Source organism: Esox lucius, chromosome 7 (assembly GCF_011004845.1).
Source record: "Esox lucius isolate fEsoLuc1 chromosome 7, fEsoLuc1.pri, whole genome shotgun sequence".
Lineage (NCBI taxonomy): Eukaryota > Metazoa > Chordata > Actinopteri > Esociformes > Esocidae > Esox > Esox lucius.
Window position 1 is genome coordinate 12,590,902 of NC_047575.1, and position 17,765 is coordinate 12,608,666.

Below are 17,765 nucleotides of genomic sequence, written 5' to 3' on the forward strand. Positions count from 1 at the left end.
CAGCCTGAACGAGCAACGTGGGGCCGCCTTCCCGTGGGCTCACCCCCCGCAGGAGGGACCATAAGGGGCCGGTGCGGAGAGGATCGGGTGGCAGTCGAAGGCGGGGGCCTAGACAGCCCGATCCCTGGACACGGAAACTAGCTCTAGGGACGTGGAATGTCACCTCGCTGGCGAGGAAGGAGCCTGAGATCGTGCATGAGGTTGAAAGGTTCCGACAAGAGGTAGTCGGGATCACCTCTACGCACGGCTTGGGCTCTGGAACCACACTCCTTGAGAGAGGATGGACTCTTCACCACTCTGGAGTTGCCCATGGTGAGAGGCGGCAGGCTGGTGTGGGTTTGCTTATAGCTCCCTAGCTCTGCCGCCATGTGCTGGAGTTTACCCCGGTGAACGAGAGGGTCGTTTCCCTGCGGGTCGGGGATAGGTCTCTCACTGTTGTTTGTGCCTACGGGCCGAACGGCAGTGCAGAGTACCCGACCGTCTTGGAGTCTCTGGGAGGGGTGCTGGAAAGTGCTCCGACTGGGGACTCTATCGTTCTACTGGGGGACTTCAACGCCCACGTGGGCAATGATAGTGACACCTGGAGGGACGCGATTGGGAGGAACGGCCCCCCTGATCTGAACCCGAGCGGTGTTCAGTTATTGGACTTCTGTGCTAGTCACAGTTTGTCCATAACGAACACCATGTTCAAGCATAAGGGTGTCCTTCAGTGCACGTGGCACCAGGACACCCTAGGCCGCAGGTCGATGATCGACTTTGTTGTCGTTTCATCTGGCCTGCGGCCGTATGTCTTGGACACTCGGGTGAAGAGAGGGGCGGAGCTGTCAACTGATCACCACCTGGTGGTGAGTTGGATCCGATGGCGGGGGAGGAAGCTGGACAGACTCGGCAGGCCCAAGCGTACTGTAAGGGTCTGCTGGGAACGTCTAGCCGAGTCTCCTGTCAGAGAGATCTTTAACTCCCACCTCCGGCAGAGCTTCGACTGGATCCCGAGGGAGGCTGGAGATATTGAGTCCGAGTGGACCATGTTCTCCACCGCCATTGTTGAAGCGGCCGCTCGGAGCTGTGGCCGTAAGGTCTCCGGTGCCTGTCGAGGCGGCAATCCTCGAACCCGGTGGTGGACGCCAGAAGTAAGGGATGCCGTAAAGCTGAAGAAAGAGTCCTATCAGGCCTGGTTGGCTTGTGGGACTCCTGAGGCAGCTGACGGGTACCGACAGGCCAAGCGGACTGCAGCCCGGGTGGTTGTGGAGGCAAAAACTCGGGCCTGGGAGGAGTTTGGTGAGGCCATGGAGAAGGACTATCGGCTGGCCTCGAAGAGATTCTGGCAAACCGTCCGGCGCCTCAGGAGAGGGAAACAGTGCTCTACCAACGCTGTTTACAGTATAGGTGGACAGCTGTTGACCTCAACTGGGGATGTCGTCGGGCGGTGGAAGGAGTACTTTGAGGATCTCCTCAATCCCGCTGTCACGTCTTCCATTGAGGAAGCAGAGGATGAGGGCTCAGAGGTGGACTCGTCCATCACCCGGGCTGAAGTCACAGAGGTGGTCAAGAAACTCCTCGGTGGCAAGGCACCGGGGGTGGATGAGATCCGCCCTGAGTACCTCAAGTCTCTGGAAGTTGTGGGGCTGTCTTGGTTGACACGCCTGTGCAACATCGCGTAGCGGTCGGGGACAGTGCCTCTGGGATGGCAGACCGGGGTGGTGGTCCTTCTTTTTAAGAAGGGGGACCAGAGGGTGTGTTCCAACTATATCACACTTCTCAGCCTCCCCGGGAAAATCTATGCCAGGGTTCTGGAGAGGGGAATATGGCCGATAGTAGAACCTCGGATTCAGGAGGAACAGTGTGGTTTTCGTCCGGGCCGTGGAACACTGGACCAGCTCTATACCCTCTACGGGGTGTTGGAGGGTTCATGGGAGTTTGCCAGCGTATCGACGCTGTGGGCGACCGGGTTTGGCTCTCGACCCGGAACCTCCCTCTCCACCTGCCCTGCCGGAAGCTGGGGCCACGGTTTGTGGGGCCGTTCAAAGTCCTGGGGAGAGTGAACAAGGTGTTTTATAAATTACAACTTCCCCCTGATTACAGGATTAACGAGGACTCGCGTGGGAGACCCACGTCCTCCCCCCCGGGGGGCCGTTCGGTGTGCGTCATCGGCGGACTTCTAGTCGCGCTGCTCCTCCTCCCACGGCACTGTCATGTCTTGTTATTGCACACACCTGGTGTCCATTCCCTCATTAGGTTGCCTATATTAGTTTCCTTGTTTCTGGGTGTCTTTGTGAGGTATTGTTCTATGTCTGGTGTTGTGCAAGAAGCCTTGCATGCTTGTTGTTGCGCTTGCACGCTTGATTTTCTGCGGGCCATTTAAGAATAATATACAAAGATACGTTAATCGCCTCCCTGCGTGGGACTCCTTCATTCTACGCACACCACAACGACACCCCTTCTGACACACACGTTATTAGTGAGGACCTTTGGGGAGTAACAATGAATTCACTAAAACCCATCTGCCTAGGGTGAAACCAGTAGCTTTTCTTGCTTGTATGGTTCCCTGGGTGAACACTCCGTTCAGGGCCCCCCCATATAAATATAAAAATATTTATAAAGATACGTCTCATATATATTGAAAAGTAGTGACAAAAACAACTTGTAATATATAAATACAAACAAAAACGAGAATCCCATTTTTTACCCTGTTGCTAACAAAAATACACAAATAAAACTAAACTGCACAAAGCCTAGATGGCTCCCCATCCTGGCCAGTGCCAGAGGCTGCTCAAAGGCCTTTCAGAAGTGCCCCTGAATATGCATTGAAATACACTATATGATTCTGACATGCTAAATAAATGTATTGTATAATTAAATGTAAGTATGCACAATTTATGAAACTTTCAGAATAGGAACTAAATTAACCATACAACCTCCTTGGCTAATTCTAGACATAAGACACCACAAGAGTCAATATATCACAAAATATACAAAAAATAGCATAATATTAACGTCTTCTAAGTTAGCCTATATCATTGGAAATTCCCCTTACTGAGCTCAGGACCTATTCAATACAATCAGACAACCTATAGCTGCTCTATGTGTAATTGTGTAGCAACCAACACAGGCTAACAAACATTAGTTATAATGTTATAATAGCCTATTTTATTGCATGCATAATATTAATACTCACAGAGATGAAATAGCTGCATATTGTTCTTAATAGCTGCATCTTTTGCGCATTTCTCCTCCTTTCCTCTTTTTCCTAAACTGTGCACCTGATCGCATAAACCTTTTCCTATCCATTTGTGTTAATTTGGCACTCAACCATCAATATATTACCCATCCACCGGTTTCAATACCCATCCACCAGTTTCATTACCCATTCACCGGTTTCAATACCCATCCACCAGTTTCATTACCCATTCACCGGTTTCAATACCCATCCACCAGTTTCATTACCCATTCACCGGTTTCAATACCCATCCACCGGTTTCATTACCCATCCACCGGTTTCATTACCCATCCACCAGTTTCATTACCCATCCACCGGTTTCATTACCCATTGTCACATCCTGGCTGTGCCCCTAGCCATCTCTGCACTGGCCTCGGGGCATAGCTAGGACAGGACAGGAGGTGGCATCTAGCCACCTCTAATCCTTTTTGGTCTCCCCAATTGGAGGCAGGTGTTGGTCATTGCCTCCAATTGGGGACCCTATTTAAGTTCATTGAGTTGGTCATGCTGATGTGGTTCATTTTGGTTTTGCCTGAGTTTCAGTAAGACCCACGTCACTGGTTGCTGCTTTTTGTTTGTTTGAGACTTGACTGGTTATATTATTCTTAATGTCGCACAAACCAGAAGAAAATGCTAAAATGTTTGTGAAATTATATATTCACAGTATTATGCATTAACTGTGGTTTATTTGGTTGCATTTCTCAGTGTGACTGATTTTAATAATTGCATTAATACTGTACAAAGTTAGAGGTGCGCTATTTGATTGATTCCCCCGCTCCCCCTACCTCAGGCTTCCAGTGGGGAGACCTTCCCAGGCAGTAATCTACCTAGTTCACACACTAGAATCAGGGTGCCAACTCCAACAAGGTTAGTTGATCCACAGTCTCACATGGTGACATGATATCTTTTACGCGACTGGCAAACGAGCTATAGAAATCCGATCAGGCAAATGTCACCATTACTTTTTTTTTGTGTGGGGGCATCGTGCCTACCTCGGCTACATGCTACCCTGGATGGCAGCCCATGTCATCAATAGTTAAAACCGCCGCTGGGCAGGATAAAGACTCAGGGAGAATGCAGGACTGTTATACCATAACTAAAATGTAATATAACAAATCCAAACAACCACCGACATGACACTTAATGAATGAAGGAACTTCAATAGGGACGATGATCAGAAACACAGGTGAGGGCAACTACAACAATGAACAGGTGTACTGTACGTGCTCCAAATGAGAGAGGGAGGGTGCTGGGTCTCGCTGTCACAACAGGCCTGCTATGCCAGGACGTGAAAGACAGGCCTGCCATGCCAGGACGTGAAAGACAGGCCTGCCATGCCAGGACGTGAAAGACAGGCCTGCCATGCCAGGACATGAAAGACAGGCCTGCCATGCCAGGACGTGAAAGCATGGTTCATGTGGCTGTACTGCTGCGAGACAGAATCTGGAATAAACATCTTTCCTCGCTGTCGCTATCAATAAAAGCATAAATGCAAAACACAGAATATATAAAAAACAAACTCACAATGAATGTACTGTAGCTCTACAAGCATAGAAACCACCATATATATTTAGTTTTTCTATCCTTGAAGAGACCAGAATAATGATTCCCCATTTTCCCTAAACCTAAGCCTACTACCACTAACTCTCACCCTAACATAACTTAATCACTAATTTCGTCACCTAAAATTAACCCCAACCTTTTAATAACCAATATGTCAGTCTTTTCTATCTTAGTGTGGCCTTCTGGTATAGTAAAGCCTGAATTGCCCAAAAACACACACATACACCCTTGTCTCTCTTTGCCAGTCCTTCTGCCTGCTTGTATTTCATTCCAAACTTCTCCTGTCTATTTATCAATTGCAGTGTGGTCTGCCACACCATATTCAGTTATCCAGTGTTGAGCGCAGTGAGTGCTGACACAGAGGGCACACAATGACTGTTATATAATGGAGTGACAGCTGGGGCTGCCCTTGTGGCCTTCATCTATATGGTTGTCATAGCTCCTATATGTCAGTGAATGCCAATTGTACTGCTGTTATAATTACATGCCAATATTTTACATGTTATTCAATGTAAATGTTTCTTGAACAACCTTGTATCTGTTTGTTTCTAGTCACATGTTGATCTTTTTTTTAAATTTAGTAATTGTATAATATCAGTGCTGAACTTTGACTTTTCTGTCACAAGAAGAATGTTGTCCACCAAAATAAAATTAGGGAGGGGACAGTGTATTAGTCTCCATATGTGCATGACTGTGTATTTCTGTGTGTGTACGTCACAAGCAATAACTCAGAATCTACTGGCATGATTTCAACCAAATTTTGCTGAATTATGCCATTTAAATCTAGGATTTACTAACATACAGGTTACTGGTTTTTGAGGAATAACAATTTATTTACTACTGAAAATTCTATTTTCCCTAAACCATTAACCCTAAACCTGACCTTTAATCTTCGAGATTTTTAAAAATATTTTCACCAAACAAAAGCAGAAAAATGCTAAATATTTTATGAAGGGTATTGGAGAAATATATTATCTGAAATGGAGTACTTATCTTTTGTTATTGTCTGTGTATTCACTCCCAGTGTCAATCAATCAAATTTATTTTATTAATCCCTTTTTACATCACTAGTTGTCACAAACTGCTTATAGGTACCCAGCCAAAATCCCGAAAGAGCAAGCAACAACAATAAATTGATGCACAATTGGTAGGATGAATTCACTAGTTGGGCATAACCTAGAAAGAAACCTTGAGAGGAGCTACAGTTTGAGGGGTGGCCAGTGCTATTCTGGCTGTGTGGGGTCACAAGAATACATTAGCCTATCTTTTTGGGACACTACAATTCTTTTTCAAGTGACTGACGGGTCAGTAAATGAAGATGGGCTGTCCAGAGTTTATAAGCAGAATCCAGATCAGCTGCATAACCAGGTGGACGAGGACCAGGACGACCAGGTGGGCTGTGGACAATGGGATCAGGAATCATCAGGTAGATAGTTTATCTACAGCACAACCAGGAAGACTTTGGAAGGGACAGTTAGGAGTCGTCAGGTAGGCTACAAGGGCTCAGGTCCTCCAAAGATTTAACAGAACACCATAAAAATGTGATGAAATGTTACTTGGATTCAAAAGGATACCTCAACAAATTGTTTCATTCAAATTAAGATTATAGCAGCTGTATTTAGGTCTAATTAAAGCGTTTTAGCGTCTTATCAGAGTAATCGCAAAGATGTGTGTTACAATACCCTATTTTATGAATTTACACCTTTCTTGTTTAATCCTAAACCTAATTCTAAACCATAAGCCAAAGAAGCCTTTTTAGAAGTGCTGACTGGACAAAGGGTCTTTACTTGTCACTATTTCCTTTATTTCCTATACTTGTGAGGACTTTGGAAAAACATCAAGTACTTACAAGTACAACACTTCAAGAACACAAAGACACAGAACAACTTTTTTCTATTTTAACCTTAATCTACACCTAACTTTAACTCGTAATATAACTAACCTCAATTACAATACTAACCCTTGATTGTGAGTTTAACCCAGAATCAAACTCCTAAGATGTAGCTAGCTTTTGTAGCTAGCTTTTTTAGCTAAAACATCTTGTGTGAACCAAACCAATTAAATTGTTTTACTATCTTTATGGGGTTTTCTTGTCTTAAAAGGTATAGTAAATCAAGGATCACACAAACTTTCAAAATTATAACTTCTCTCTATTTTTCTGTTGGAGTGTGGTCTGCAACACCATATTCAGTTGTCCAGTGTTACGTGTAGCAAGTGCTGACACAGTGGGCACACACTGACTGTTACATAATGGAGTGACAGCTGGGTCTGCCGATGTGATGATCATCTATATGGTTGTCATAGTGCCCTTATCGCAACCTAGGCAGATTTTTCTGCTATTTTATTCTATGTGCATTTTTCTTGAATAACTATATTTTTAAGTCTAATTATTGTTTCACTTCCATGCTGAAATCAGACAAATATGTTTTTCCTATAGAGCTACCTGATTGTGTTACCCTATGCTAAAAAGAGCAGAAGACGGCTGATCGGTCTCCATACATTTGGAAAATGGCAGCTACAGTATTGGCCAGTGGACATTTACATTGGTGTGATCTGGCAAAGAAATAAAATCCGTTGAGAATGTTTGTATATTAACTAGGGATACCAATGTTAATGCGTTAACCCATGCGATTAATTTAAAATACTTAATGCCATTGATTTGTTTTCACGCCAAAGGCATTTTTCCTTTTTGAGCCATCCATAGTTAGGAAATTGGAATATCTTTCCTTGCATCCTGGACCTAAGTCACCTCCAAAAAGGAGGAAAAGGCCAGCCGTGCCTTCCCTTACTCTGACCCTCTTCGCCAAATGGTCCAGAGATGCTGTGTTGTGTAAATCCTCCTGCTAATACCTTGCTTCTAGCTTGGAAAGTTGCCATTATTTAATGTTTTTGCTAATTTAGCTAAGCATTACTGTAGTTGCCAGTTGCGTTTCCACCAAAAGTTATTCTAGTGGAATGAACAAACAACTTCCATGTCCTGCATAAATTACAGATCTCCCCTAATTAATGTTTGTAGATAAACATCTCTAATTACCTTGACTACCTCGTGACATTGCCTATTCAAGTTGCCCAACTTATGCATTTGGTTTGAATTTGAATCATTTAATGAAGACACAAGTATTTGATTGCGGCTAGCCATGCATCTGGAATGCTACAGTTTACAGGCCCCCACCTGAATGCTCTTCTAACCACATTTCAGCCTGAACATCAAAGGACAATACCTAAAGCTTATGTGTGATTCAGTGTTGGACCAAATGCCTGCACACCCTGCGGCTCTTCATATAAGAGGTACTGATTTGAGTTTCATACAGTAGCTTAGCCTAGTAGTTATTTTGCTTTATGCCATAATAGAAAAACAATGGGATGACAGACCAGTAACCTTTTATTTACATTTACATCGGCTAAGTATAGATGCTACCAGTTATTGTGGTAAATTAGGGGCTGACATTTTAGAGCTGCACATTTTTTAATTTCCAGTCAAGCACTGTCCACAGTTTACAAAAAAACACAGTATGTCTTTAATATAATGGAATGCTTTTTAAACAGAAAGGTGTGTATTAAAGGCAAAATGTAATCCCGATTAATTATTGTACCGTAATTCCCCGTTTGTAACCCACACCATTAATTATATAGCTTTGTGTGTGTATACAAACCTGGAGAATTCACCTTTCGCAAACCCCCTCCCCCAAACGGTCCTTGTCCAATCCTAATTAAGCAATCGGCCACTACTCGAAGAGGGTCCGTCAAGCTTTAGTCGTTAATGCTCAAAGTGATGCAACTGTGTGCTTCTTTACGGCACCTGCTGCAAATCGGGTAGCAGGTCCCCGAAAGGGGGGTGGACAGGGCCCAACAGGCAGGAAGTCAATCCACCCACATTACCAGGCACCAACCAAAGAGACACCCACCAACCGCAACCAACCAGAAATGAGGTCTGAGTATTGCCAGCAAAGTTCAACCCAATTGCATGATTGGTGCAACAGAGACAACAACAAGCATGTGACTCCGCCCCAGAATGGCATTGGAGGGAGGGCATTCCAGTGGTGATGAGAGCCCACCTGGCAAGACAGCAAAGGTGGACAGTATCAAGCCTTTCTGGTCACCTTCACGCCCCTGGGCCAGACTGCACTTAATCATAGACCATGCTGTAGAGATGAGTCTTTAGTAGACACTTGAAAGTTTGCACCAAGTCTGCATATTGAACCTTAGTTGGCAGATCATTCCACATTAGTGGAGCTCTATGAGAGAAGGCCCTGCCTCTGGCTGTTTGTTAAGAAATTCTAGGTACAATTAAAAGGCCTGCAACTTGTGATCTAAAGTTACGTGTAGGTATATATGGCTGGATCATTTCTTTGAAGTAAAGGCCAGGTACTGCTTTATAGGTTAAAATAAAACCCTATCCCTAACCCTAACCCTAACAGGCAGCCAGTATAAAGAGGCTAGTACTGGAGTAATGTGTTAATTTTTTTTTGTTCTAGTTAGGATTCTAGCAGCTGTGTTCAGCACTACTTGAAGTTTATTTGTTGATTTATCAGGGTAACTGGAAAGAAGAGCATTGCAATAATCTAATCTAGAAGTAACAAAAGCATATATTCGTTTTTATGCATCAGTTTTTGATAAACATTTCTGATTTTTGAAAATAAGCAACTCTTGAGGTCAGGGTCAAGTTTTTTGGGATACGACCATGCAGCCGTCGAGGTTCACAGTGAGATCTCCCAACAAAACTCTTTGTTTCTTGGGTCCTAAAACCAGCATTTCTGTTTTTCTTGAGTTTAAAGCAAGAAGTTCTCTGTCATCCACTTCCTAACTAACAGTTATTTGTTTTCGAATGATGATGATGATCTTTTCAAGAAGTTCATGTATTCATTACTGCTGAAGTGAAGACCCACTTCTCTTGTTGATCTAAGGTATGATAGTGGCAGTTCGTTGAACCTGAGACATGTTGGACAAAACCCGTTGAGTAAATTATGGCTTCAAAGGTTTATTGAGAGGGTCATTGGACTTTTCCATATGAATATTGAAATTGCCAAAAATGTTAATACTATCTGCCATGACTACAAGGTAAGACAAGAATTCAGGAAACTCACAGTAGCTATGAAAAACGATTTATCAGCCCGGTTAGCTTTCATTAGTAAAACCTCAAAAGAATGAAAACCAGAGTACATTTATATTTACTGTCATAAATATTTGTACTATGCTAGCAGGCTGACTAATAAGTTGTTGATTGACAAGTGGAGGGCTGACAATTGACTAGGGGAGGGCTGACGATTGACAAGGGGAGGACTGATGATTGACAAGGGGAGGACTGATGATTGACAAGGGGAGGACTGATGATTGACAAGGGGAGGACTGACGATTGACTAGGGGAGGACTGATGATTGACTAGGGGAGGACTGACGATTGACGAGGGGAGGACTGACGATTGACAAGGGGAGGACTGACGATTGACCAGGGAAGTACTAATGATTGACCAGGGGAGGATTGATGATTGACAAGGGTAGGACTGACGATTGACCAGGGGAGGACTGACAATTGACCAGGGGAGGACTGACAATTGACCAGGGTAGGACTGACAATTGACCAGGGTAGGACTGACAATTGACCAGGGGAGGACTGACAGTTGATCAGGGGAGTACTAATGCTTAAACGGGGTGATGTTTGACAAGGCGAGAGCGGATACTTGTCCAAGGGAGGGGTGAAGTTTGACCGGGGGTGGGGTGATGACTGAGTAGGAAGAAGAACAGAGTTTCTGGGGAGGAATGATAATGTTCTTAAAATGGATGCTGTAAGCCCGTTTTCTACAAACTCTACCTCCTGCGACGGGCAGAACTCCGTTGTCAACTAGCGATTGAGTTGGGCAAGTCTGCTGTAGAGTTTGTCACTACCCCTAGTTGAGAGGGGGCCAGATTTACATGCTGGTGCTATGTTCTGCTTTGTAACCTCTGACTGTTTCATCCTAACACTGCTGGTGCCAACGTGAATAACAATATCTCTATACTCTCTCTATATAGAGATAATAATTATACACAATTATTCATTAGACAACAATGCTATCTAACCCCGATGTTATAGTTGTTTGTGCTAACATGACCATTATACGACTTACTTGCTACTACTAGCAAGAATAAAATATGTTTTTGAAAACCCGCTAATGCCAATTGTATCATATATTTGCTACATGAGTTTCTGAGATCTCTATGTCGTCAAGCAATCATCTGTAAAAAATTCAGCCGGTGGAAACGCTGTGGTTGAAAATGTTTTCAAACTTTGTGTATAAGCCGTGGTTTATAAACTGGAAATTAGAGTCATCGTTTGACGGCAGAAATTAAAATTGCAATGGTTAATTTACCAGACAACAGAAGCAAAAAAATCTGGCCTCTACTGACCAATTAATCTTCAAGTGGGTGTATACAAGATTTTTTGAGGATTGGACCAATGGTTCCAGAACAGTAACGTTTTAAACTACAGAGTGCAATTGACAATTGCAGAAAAATACATTGCATTATTTTTTCATAGTTTTTTTGTTTTGGAAAGTGGGCTAAGGAGCAGATTAACTAACTATGGGGAAATATTTATTTTGCCTCAATGGAGGCACAATTGATATACTGCTGAAATTTGGAAACCCTGCTTGCAGCTTTAATTATATTCTGCTGTTGTTTTTATTCCAATTGCAAATTTATTCATACCACAGGTTTTTCATATGACTGGATTATGAATTGTACATTGAAATTACTTAAATTGTTTGTTTTAATATCTGTTATTGCAATAGTTATAAGATTTCATTGTTTTAATTTGGGAAATAGTTGTAAAAAAATAAACCCCAGTTGACACTGATTTTCGATATTCAATCCCCACGTTGTCATTTTGGGGTATACTATGGGTAGGGTGATGAGGAATTGAATACATTTTAGAATAAGTCTGTAATTAAAGTAAATGTGGAAAAGTACAAGGGGCCTGAATACTTTCTGAATGCCCTGTATATGACCTCAGTGAGCCAAGGCCATAGGAGTCCACTGTATATCACCCTCAGTGAGCCAAGACCATAGGAATCGACTGTGTATGACCTCAGTGAGCCAAGAACATAGGAGTCCACTGTGGTGTAACACAAGGGTTGGTATCCATTCTCTTCCTGCTCTACAGACTTCCACTTCGGTAGATCTTCAGACAGCACATTGTCTTATTCCACTGGTACAAAGAAGACACACAGATGTACATTAAAACCAAGCCTGAGACAACATCTGCTCTGTCAACCTTGTGTAACTGTCTAGATGAGATACAATCAGAAGCACTGTGGATAGGGAGCCCACAGCAGATCAACCCCTGCCGTATGTGACCTGCCATAGATGTCCACGTAATTTCCCTCTCCTTAGTCATCTCCAACCTGGGTATGGAATTTAACTTTGCTGTCTTTTAATGCCTATTTTTTTCACTTCAGGAAAATTTCTTTTTTTCACCCGAAGAACTTCTCTTTCACCTCCCCCTCTCTCACCAATTCTGATGTAGAAATAATTCCATTAATTAGTTTTCTCCAAAATGTATTATGGGAATGCAGTACTTGGGAGCCTGCCAGCAAACTAAATTAATAAATTAGAGCTCATTCCAAGCAGTGATGCAAGGATCCTGACACTCATACTGAGAGTAGTTATAACTGATATTTAATAGAAATGAGGAAAAACTGAGCTGTAACTTTAAAATTCTCCACTTGGTTTACAAAGCCCAAGATGGCATACGACCTTCCCACCTGTCTGATCTCCTATCTGCCTGTGAACCTCCACACACCCTACGGCCAATCCACACCAAAACTCTTCATGCACCAATGACTCGGCTTTGAGCAATGGGGGGCCGTGTGCCTTATCCTCAAATGCACCATGTCTTTTGAAGTCCCTTCCTAAAAATCGCATGGCTGTTCAAACTGTTGGGACTTGTAAAGGTCTATTCAAACTGCGTGGTTTCATTGAGATTAGCAAGACTTTTCTTCAGGTTCAGCTCATAAACATTTTATTCTGTGAACTTCTGTAAACTGCAAAAATCTCCACCGTCTCACATTAATGTGCGAGTCATGAGATAGCCCCCACCAATCAATACAGTGTCAGTGTACGATATCGCCCAATGGGTATTCTAGTCACATGAGAGATGAGGTGTGGGATGTAAGTTCAGAAGTTAAAGGGGGGCCCCACCTGGGTTGTATATATCTGAAATATACTCTAAATAACCCCAAAAGGTCCCTCTCAAATTTCATTTGAATAACCTACAAAACGTTTATAATGAATACAATCAGCAATCACCTTTGATTGAGTAGCTTTAGATCTAATGCTGTGTTGTGAAAGTGTACCTGTTGCACATAGTTCAAAGGTACATATCAGAATTTTCGGTGGTTTATTTAGTTCAGTTTCTGATACCGCATAGCAAAACAACGCTCATGTTGGAAAAATTCAAAGCATGAGCTCTGCAACCTAGTCTTGCAAATTGGTCGCAGCGGTGCAGATTACTCAGTTTAAAAATAACAAGTCACCAGCTTGTGATGGATTAACCTCTGAATTGTACCAAAACGATCCCAGAAGAAATGTATGTTTTTTTAATTTTTATTTTAAGGAGGCATTAAAAAAGAAGAATTAACGGCCTCTATGAAACAAGGGATTATTACAGTCATTCTTTAGTTAAGCATTAATCATTGGCATCCAATCACAATCACAATGATGACTACCAAATTATAGTTTGGTTTGAATAATCTAAACGATGATTAATCAATCAGGATTTAGGAAAGGGCCATATATATCCAATACTTTGAGGTTGGATTTGTTCTTGTGGTTTTGTGATCTAGCGGGCTATTTAAATGTTGGACTTTAAAAATGTTTAACATTTTAAGTTTGTTCATTTTTTTGTTGTCGCTATTAGAACCTTATATACATTTTTATTTATTGCAAAAAATGTGTCCTGCTTTTAATGTAGCTGAAGTCTGAAATGTTCAGTTACCTATCTCATGCATTATATCTTTCTTCTTCTTGTGATATTCCTGAAACTACCTACTGTACCTTAGATATGTTACTATACCACTTTAAAGAATATTATTACAACTAGACTTGATAGTGAACTTAACATTTTAGACTTTCTTCTCTTAAATCAGATATCAAAGGTTAACTGGATTAACAGAAAGCCCTCGTAATTATTTTTATATTTTCCTCATTTTGTTTTTAACAGAAAGCCCACGTAATTATTTTTATATTTTCTTCATTTAGTTTTTTAGAAGCTTGGAGGGTTTATTTCTTCATTAAAATGTTCATATATTTTGGGTGACCTTCCTGTGAAACCAAGCTTTACTGTGCTGGGCTCAGTAAAGCCCAGCTTTACTGAGCTTTACTGAGCCCATTGTTTTGGAAAACAATGAATAAAAAAAAGTCTCACCTCATACAACATTTATATGGAATAAAGGGGTTATTTTACATAGAAACTAGACATTATTTTATTCATTGTTTTCCAACGGTGTACTAGTCACCCTTCGTAAGGTTGGGATGCTGTATGCAAGGGAAGAGTTTATGGAAACCAAAAATATCTCCAAATGTCTTTACTATCTATCTGTATTTATCTGGATTTGTTTTCTTTCTGTCTATATACTGGGTTTTGTATGTTATATTACTGGATACAAAAGTAATAAATGAAATTCCTTCCAGGTCAAGACTGTAATCGTAGCTTTTACAATATGATTGTATATGTTATTACTTTTTTTTGAAAGAGATGGGATGACTGTCAACTACTGTTTGGTGCCTGAGAGCAATTTATGTGTTGTATTTTGATTGACTTGAACAATGACGCTTATTGTTGACCAGTTCTCTGCATCAATAGATAAACACAATATACTCTTGTGTATTTTCATAGTCAATCCTTTGCCTGTTTCTAATAAATGTAATTTAGAAAATTACCTCAAAAACTGACTGCACCAGACAGGTACACTATCATGCTGGATGACATATCACACTGGGCATGTTGTAAATCATCTGTCTGTTTGTATAACATGGATAACTTAATTAACTTATGTTCAATTTCCTTTGTCTAACCCATTCACTTATCTGTAGATCCGAATTAAGATAAAGGGGGCTTTCATTCCCAAATATGTTTATTGTGAGGACTGTGATGGTAAACTGTCTGGCATATGGGAAGCAAGGATTTTGTTGGTGTCTGCATGACTCCCTCTGGGCGCTTATCAGAAGAATCTGTTTGTTTTGAGAGGCTAACGGTGTACTGTAACTCCTCAGGGGGTTAATCAGTAAACGACAGGTCTGGAGTCAGTGCAAAACAGAGAGGGGAGACAGAGAGAGACCCAGTGAGACAGACAGAGAGAGACACAGAGAGGGAGACAGAGAGAGACCCAGTGAGACAGACAGAAAATTAGAGATGAGAGGAACACCCAATGTTTCAACTATGCAATTCTGGAACAAGATCAGGGAGAAAGATTATTGATAAGGGTCTGTAGCTTCTTGTAGAGTTAAGTACCTCATAGACTTGGCTCTCATTTCCTGTTTTAGTTTTTACACTGTGGGACTTATATTCCTTTGATGAGAGCACACTTCTCTACCCTTCACTTCACAGATCTTAACAGCTATACATACCTTAAGGACTTAAGGACAGACATTAATTTGTTATTGCACAGATTTTATTTATTGCACTCAACAACATACAAAAGTTCTCAATGATCAGAGATCATCTCTAAAGAAATAAATCTCAGTGCTGGAATATCTGGTGGTTTCAACCTAAAATAATTAAATATTAAGGAAGAACACACTTCAAACATGGCTGCTTCATGTCAGAACTAAAATTGTTTTATTTGGTGCCCTGACCTGCTCTGCTAACAGAGGCAGGATTTATGACTGCTTGGATGGTAGTGGCGACTCCTTGGTGGTCTTCCTATATAGGTAGGAAGCCTTTTCTGGACATACAACAGTTAACTAGCTACACATGGGATATTTAGCAGCACCAGCAACAAGCATGAACAATACTCAACAGTCTGTAGCCTACTCCTCTTAAACATATGAGCCTCATTGGAAATGTTACAAATGTTGTTTGTCAGTGGCTGAAAGCAAAAAACTAAATTAAAAATTCAATCACAAGTATATTCTGCAGTCCTTTCATTTGGCAAAAAGTCATTTGATTTGAAATCACAATTATTTCAGGTACCACTGTGGTTAAGAAAGAAACAATTCTGTAAATAAATACCAAAAACGTTTGAGAACATAGTATTTTGCAACGCATACCAATGCTTATTGTAATCACAAGCACTTGACAGAGGAAAATATAAAATCTACTGGAAATAATAAATAAAGATACCATATCAAGGGAATTCAGTGCTAAAAAGGATCTAAGCTGGGTTTATTAACCTAATAGTGGCTTAGAAAGTGACTTTACTCAATACAACCTTATTTTCCTTTCATCAGATCTTGGTGGACTGTGCCGATCTGAAGCGTTGAGTCTTAGTATCACCGTACGAAGTGACAAAAATAAAGATATTTTCCATTGCAGTACAGGACATTCTCACAAATATCATAGGAAGAATGTTATCTAGTTCTTATAAATTACAAAAACATCACAAATCTAGTTTCTGTCTGACATTCATTTTTTTGTAAAACTATGTAAAATATTTAGTAAACATTTAGAAACAGTAAAAAGTATGGTCCTGTAGACTTAATATTTGTTGTACAGTAATACTGAAAAACTCAGAAATGTACAGAAATATTTTCTTCCAAACACTGATCATACCTAAACATAGTGACTTATTACAACAGACCCGTACGCATGTTATCAAAGGTTGTGACACTCATAGAAACATGTATATAGGAATAACAATAGTCATAACACTTCTAAAAATGCTAAATCTTAGATTCTTTTTACGTTAGATCATTTACTTAGTCTGTAACAATACTTGTTCAAAAGCAGTTAGGCAAAGAATTCTTCATGAATCCTCTTTGGAGGAACACTTTACAAAATATAGTCAGATAATAATCTGCATCTTTTATTAATATGTTCTCTAAGTCTATGCCGACACGTTAGCGTGTCCATTTGTCCTATTGCTATGTACCTTACTGATTCTCATGCTCGACTGTACTCCGGCACTGCTACACATTTGCACATATGAACATAGTGAATCACCACATAACAAGGTACTTTCAGCTAGGGTGTACATTCAAAACAAACACGACGCTTCCAAACGTAAGGTAAAGAAAACAGGAGGACAAGTCCACTGTATTATTTCTTCATGTTGACAGCTGAATGTGCTGAGTTGTTATGTGTTTTCATACTGCACTCAGGAAATAAAAAGGTTTGTGCTACAGAAAAAAAGACTACACCAAGTGTTTGAGTGTGTGTGTATGTGTATAATGTCACCCAATAATGTCGTATCCTGTTTGTGGTACATGGTACACGTTCACTTTAAGCACAATGAAGCTGCGGCTCTGTTTTTGGCTTTAGGAGGGAGGGTCTCTGGGAGACAGAGGACTCCTGGATGTGGCCGCTTACAGGAAGGCGTATAGGGGTTGACTTTGACCCCAGAGTCAGCCTCACATTTGCCCGAAGAGGATGGAGCTGAGCAGGAAGATGGCATAGAGGAATATCAGCCCCAGGCCCAGTCGGCGGTCCAACTTCCAGTGGTTCAGATGGACACTCATTACCTGGAGTGGTGGGGAAATAATAGGGGGAGGTGGGGAGACAAAGGGGGAGGTGAGGAGAGGAGAGGTGGGGAAAGAACAGGGGGAGGTGGGGAGAGAAAGGGGGAGGTGAGGAGAGGTGGAGGTGGGGAAAGAACAGGGGGAGGTGGGGAGAGAAAGGGGGGAGGTGAGGAGAGGTGGAGGTGGGGAAAGAAAGCTTGCGAGATGTAGAGGAAGGAATTGCTTGGCGGTGAAATCATTAAATTAGATTGACCCTGCTCCAGGAAGACTTATACTGGCTCCGCCCGCTGAGCACTCTGCTTATAGTCTGTGACACATGTCTTGTAAAGAGTCAG

At 41.7% G+C, this 17,765-nt stretch overlaps 1 protein-coding gene across 1 annotated transcript in view; it reads right to left on the reverse strand.

Annotated features, from left to right (window-relative positions):
- Positions 1–15,414: 15,414 nt before the first annotated feature.
- LOC105010914 (sodium/potassium/calcium exchanger 3) overlaps positions 15,415–17,765 on the reverse strand; it is a 32,420-nt gene continuing 30,069 nt past the window's right edge. Inside the window, exon 17 of the mRNA XM_010870597.4 lies at positions 15,415–17,433. Coding sequence (XP_010868899.1) covers positions 17,323–17,433 — 111 coding nt within the window. The 3' untranslated portion in view covers positions 15,415–17,322. The remainder of the gene's footprint in view (positions 17,434–17,765) is intronic.